Source organism: Notechis scutatus, chromosome 1, assembly GCF_049901735.1.
Source record: "Notechis scutatus isolate UNSWTSFEM ecotype Mainland chromosome 1, rNotScu1.2, whole genome shotgun sequence".
Classification (NCBI taxonomy): domain Eukaryota; kingdom Metazoa; phylum Chordata; class Lepidosauria; order Squamata; family Elapidae; genus Notechis; species Notechis scutatus.
In genome coordinates, this window is record NC_142009.1 from 104848030 (window position 1) to 104852786 (window position 4757).

Genomic DNA, 4757 nt, shown 5'->3' on the forward strand with positions numbered 1-4757 from the left:
AATGTTACATTCAGAGAATCACAAGGTTTGAAAGGTACCTGAAATGCCTGCTAGTCCAACCCCTTTTCTGGGGAAGGAATCACACCAACCCAGACAAGTGATGGTCCAGCCTTTGCTTGAACACTTCCAGTTACTGCGCATTCACAACTCCAGGAGGCAGCCTGCTCTCTGCACAGAGCTCTCATGGCCAGGAAATTCCTTCTTTTAAATTTGGCTCTCCTTCTTCCACCCAGTTCTTCTTGTTTTACCCTCAGGAGCTATGAAGAATACATCTACACATTCCTCCCTGTGACAGGCCTTCAAATATTTGAGGATTGGTATTTTCTCTCTCCTTACCCTTCTAGAAAATTATGTTTATTATTAATTATATTTTATATAAACTAAGGATGGGAATTTCCATCAAGCAAAGTTTGTGAGTCTTCTAAAGCTTGCTTTGCTATTGTTTTTTTTAATGGAAGAAAAATATAAATTACTCCTTACCAGAAGGTAAACAAACAAAATAGTTTTTTATTTCCTTGTTTTAAGATATGGTTTCTTTTTGTAAAGAATTTATGTGAAGGTACCTGATGAATGTTTCTTGTAAAGAAAGGTGAGGCAGTGTGAAATGTTGATTGTGTTTTTAAAGCCATTAAAACAGTTCAACACAGAAGAAAAAATGTAATGAATTTGTTTATTTGTATACAAAATGTCATAATTTATCGATACTGTGCAGCAAAATACATTATCATTCACATCTCAAACTAGACAACATTTCACTTATTTTCATTCTCTCTTTGCCCTTTGAAAATGGCAATACTGTTTTGGCAGTTCAGCAGCTAAAAATAAAGTGCTATAATTATGCAGTCTTGGAATGCCTTCACTTCACAAATACAATGTACAATCTTGTATACATCCATAGTTTTTTGTTTGTTTGTTTGTTTTTAGTTTAGTTTCACATAATCAGAAACTCCAGACCTGTCACATTCTCAAGAATACACATACATAAAGTGCTACTGTTTAAACACCTCCCCCCCCCACCAAAAAAAGCAATTTCACAACATGGATCTGGTTCATACCAGGCACTGTAATTCACAAAAAAGTTGAAAATTGTCACTTTGTGCAAACCTACACGGAGGGAGAAGTCACTTAAACATCACTGGGGGATCTTGAACGAAAGGACACTTTGGATTGAAAGCAGCCACAGAAGAGAACCCACATGGATCTCTGAATCTCTTGGTTTCTGTAGGCATAAATTATGGGGTTGATCATGGAGTTGTAGGTAGCAGGTAAAAGTGTGGCATAAGTGTACACCGCAGGGTAGTTGGAATCTCCAATGACACAGTAGATCGCGAAAGGTAACCAACTGGCTCCAAAGGTTCCAAGGATGATAGCAAGGGTAGAGACTCCCTTTTTGGTTGCAACGTACTGAGATGCAGTTAAGAAGTGCTGTTGGAGTGCGATTTGATGTGCATGCCGGCAAACTATTTTGCAGATTTTGATGTACAGGTGGAGCATAAGGATAAAAATGAAAAAGAAGGAGGCAGACAACAAAGTCACATTGCTTTTGGTCAAAGGTCTGACAATACTGCACGATGAATAATCTTCCATACAATTCCAGCCCAGGACAGGCAATAGTCCGAAGCAGAGTGAAACCCCCCAGGTGATGATTAGCATCATATGAATACAAAAGACAGTCTTCTCGGAGTAATAAGTCAGTGCATTGTACAGAGAAAGATAACGATCAACTGTGATAGCTAATAAGCTACTCACAGAAGCAGTGAAAGAGGCAACTAGGAAACCAACGGTAATAAGGCTGATGGTTTCTGACTGGATCACATACTGGAATACAAAATTAAGGATCAGGCCAACTCCAGCCAGGAGGTCTGCCGTGGCCAAGCTGCCAATCAGCACGAACATTGGGGTTCTCAGATTGGGAGTGTAGAATATAATGGCCACCACGATGGCATTTTCGCAGGCAATGATGGTTCCAGAGATGCAGAGCATAATATCCCAAGGGTTGAGGATAAAGATGGGGAGCTTGGAGGAAAATTCCAGCGAAGAATTGCCACTGCTGCTCTGAATCCAAGGTGCCAGAGCCCCAGTCTCATTCAAGGGGACGCTTTCGTTCATTTCTGCCATCGGCCAGCAAGAGCCACCTGTACAAGGAGGAAAGAAAGGCAAAGAAAGGGGGAGGCGGTTAACATGAGGCAAAGTCCATTTCCCCTGCAGCCTCTGAAAATAAATAAGAAGTGAACGAATGGCGACGAGGACAAAAAGAAAAAGAATGAGGAAGAAAGAGTGAAATCCAGCAGGGAGATGAAGGTAATGTATGAAGGAAGGAGAATTATTCTAAGTCTAATCGGAGCAGGAGGAAGAAACGAATGAACCGAAGCATCGGCTACCGAGCCCAGGTTGCGGAAGCCGCGGAGTGCTGTCCGTGGTGCTGAACCTCGAGTTTTCCTTTCCTGCCCCATCTTCCACTCAACTCCTGTACCAGCGGAGTTGTCCGGCGCCTTCCAAGCGCAGGTAATGGGCAAGAGCCGGGTCCTTAAAAAGCCTCTACTTGCTACCAGGAGCACCGCGCTGAGCACTTTCTTCTCCCCAAGGCTGCGATTCTCCCACCTTACACGCCCCCGAACCGGCAGAACCACTTTCTTACTCGGATTCGATCTCAAAGCTGACGGCTGCTTCTCATGGGTCTCGCTGCTTTCGCCGCTTGACCGCCGCAAATCTGCTCCCGTCGCGTGGCTGCAAACCCCGGCGGTCTCCCCTTTGCCTTTGGCGGGCAGGAGCCGAGGAGGCGGAGAATTGGCTGGCGCTGCTGCTCACCCTCCGTAGCTCAAGAGTGGGGGAGAAAAAGCGGGAGCCTTGAGACCGCGCTGAGTCTGACGTAAATGAGAGAGCGAGGCGAGAGGGCAGGGCGAAACTGCACTCACGTGGAGCTCTGGCCTCGGGGCGCCAGCCCAGCGGCGGCGGGGCGGGGGCAGAGAAAGGGCGCGGAAAAACCTCCCCAGATGGTGGCATAAAACTTGGGAAAGGGAAAGCGCTGCCGAGCTCCCGGGAAGGAGGGGGGACAAAAAAAGCGGGGGCATATAGTAATCCCAGTCACAATTGAACGTGTGGACCGATAGGAGGAAAACTGAACCTAGCGGGAGCGTGAGAAAAGTGCTATGTTGTGGAAGGGATCCATTGTAAACCTGGGTGGGGGGAGAGGACGGAAGGATTGGGGAAAAGGGGGTCCCATAAGGGGTGCTCAGTGTTGAGGGCAGAGCAAAAGGACTGACAGAAAAGGGCCCCCAGACAGAAGGATGGACCCTTTGAGGCCGATTGTAAGGTCTTCTTTCTGAAGATTAAGAGATTTCTCCGAACCCTGAGCCGTTTCAGCGAAAGTAGTAGGGTGAGCCACGAAGTATAAAGTGAATACCATAGGCAGCTAACCCTCCAGCCAGCTCCTTCATAGGCTCTATGCCTGTTGGCAAATCTGTGCTTTCTTGCACTTGCCTTGGCCATTGCAAAAGTGGTACTTGCGTGCAAATAGCTCAATAGGTGGCAGCATGTAGCCAACCTTGGTTTTTTTTTTTCCCCTGGAAGCTAAGCAGGATAAAATGTGGATGTTAATTTAGATGGGAAACCAACAGAGATTTCCAGCGTGTAGATTAGATTAGATTGGAAATGGGAAAACGCATCCTGGGATTTTCCTGTGGCCAAGAAAAGTGGATCGATGTGCAATAGACACTGGGAGTCAAGCTTGACAAGAGGGTGTCATTTACCAGTCTTAGAACCTACAGATAGGTCTTGGTTCAGAGTCAAAGAAATTGGCTCATTTCTTGTCAACCTTCTTCCTTAAGTGTGAAGTCCAGAGGGCATTCCGTGAGCTGTAGGGGAAAAAAGACAAAATGTTTAAAAAGCTAAAAAATTAATCAACAGAATACTTTTTTTGTATATTTTTTTTTGTATATTTTTTTTATATTTAGAACAAATCCATCTTTCATTTAAACAGTGTGTCTACTGGGTACATATATCTTGTGCTGCAACTAATACTTCTTGTGCAAATCTCATATCTAGGCATTTTTAGAAAGGTCAAAAGAATCTCTTCTAGAGACTACAACAATAGAATATGCTGTGGAGTAGGAATAGTCTTCTCCAATGTTGTGCTTCCAAACTGTCAAATGACATGTCCTAAAATTATAATCCTAATAATCTGAAGACACAGATTGGACAAAACAGCAGGTAAGTCTGTTCCTGCAGATTCTCGTTTTATAAAATACACTTTCACAAATGAAGTCCTAGTTTAAATGCATCTTGTTGAATGGATTCTGTTTTAACAGAAATCACCAGGATGTGATAGTCATAAATGAAAGCCAGTTTTCTTGATTGGATAAAGACCTGAATTAAAATCCATGCACATATATAATAAATTATATTTGGCTCATATTACATCACCTTTTCACATCCTTGTTTACCCAAATGTGTAACAAAAATTGACAGAGGCCTTCTTTGGATTGCTTATGACCACAATGATTAAAAAATCAAGGCAGGCAAACTGAAATTGCTTCATGACCCTGGATAAGGCAGATAACACAAAACATTTTGTCTTTTCATGGTGTAAAGGGACAATGTTTGTATTAGAAGATGCTAGTATTTGTTTATTTAGAAATTTTATATTGCTGTCTATTTGCACATGGCAACTCAAGGTGGCTTACAAGTATATAAAAACATCATATTAAACAAAATAAAATAATAAAAAGAAAAATAATAAAATAAAATAATAACCCACC

The 4757-nt window shown here is 42.9% G+C and overlaps 1 protein-coding gene across 1 annotated transcript; it reads right to left on the bottom strand.

Moving 5' to 3' along the window:
• Nucleotides 1-760: 760 nt before the first annotated feature.
• Nucleotides 761-2799, bottom strand: GPR6 (G protein-coupled receptor 6). The gene is made up of 2 exons (XM_026666523.2): nucleotides 2639-2799; nucleotides 761-2135 (listed from the first exon to the last, which is right to left on the bottom strand). Exon 2 carries the CDS (start codon nucleotides 2116-2118, stop codon nucleotides 1126-1128), a length of 993 nt encoding a protein of 330 aa, XP_026522308.1. The 5' UTR covers nucleotides 2119-2135; nucleotides 2639-2799; the 3' UTR covers nucleotides 761-1125.
• Between the last annotated feature and the right edge of the window lie 1958 nt (nucleotides 2800-4757).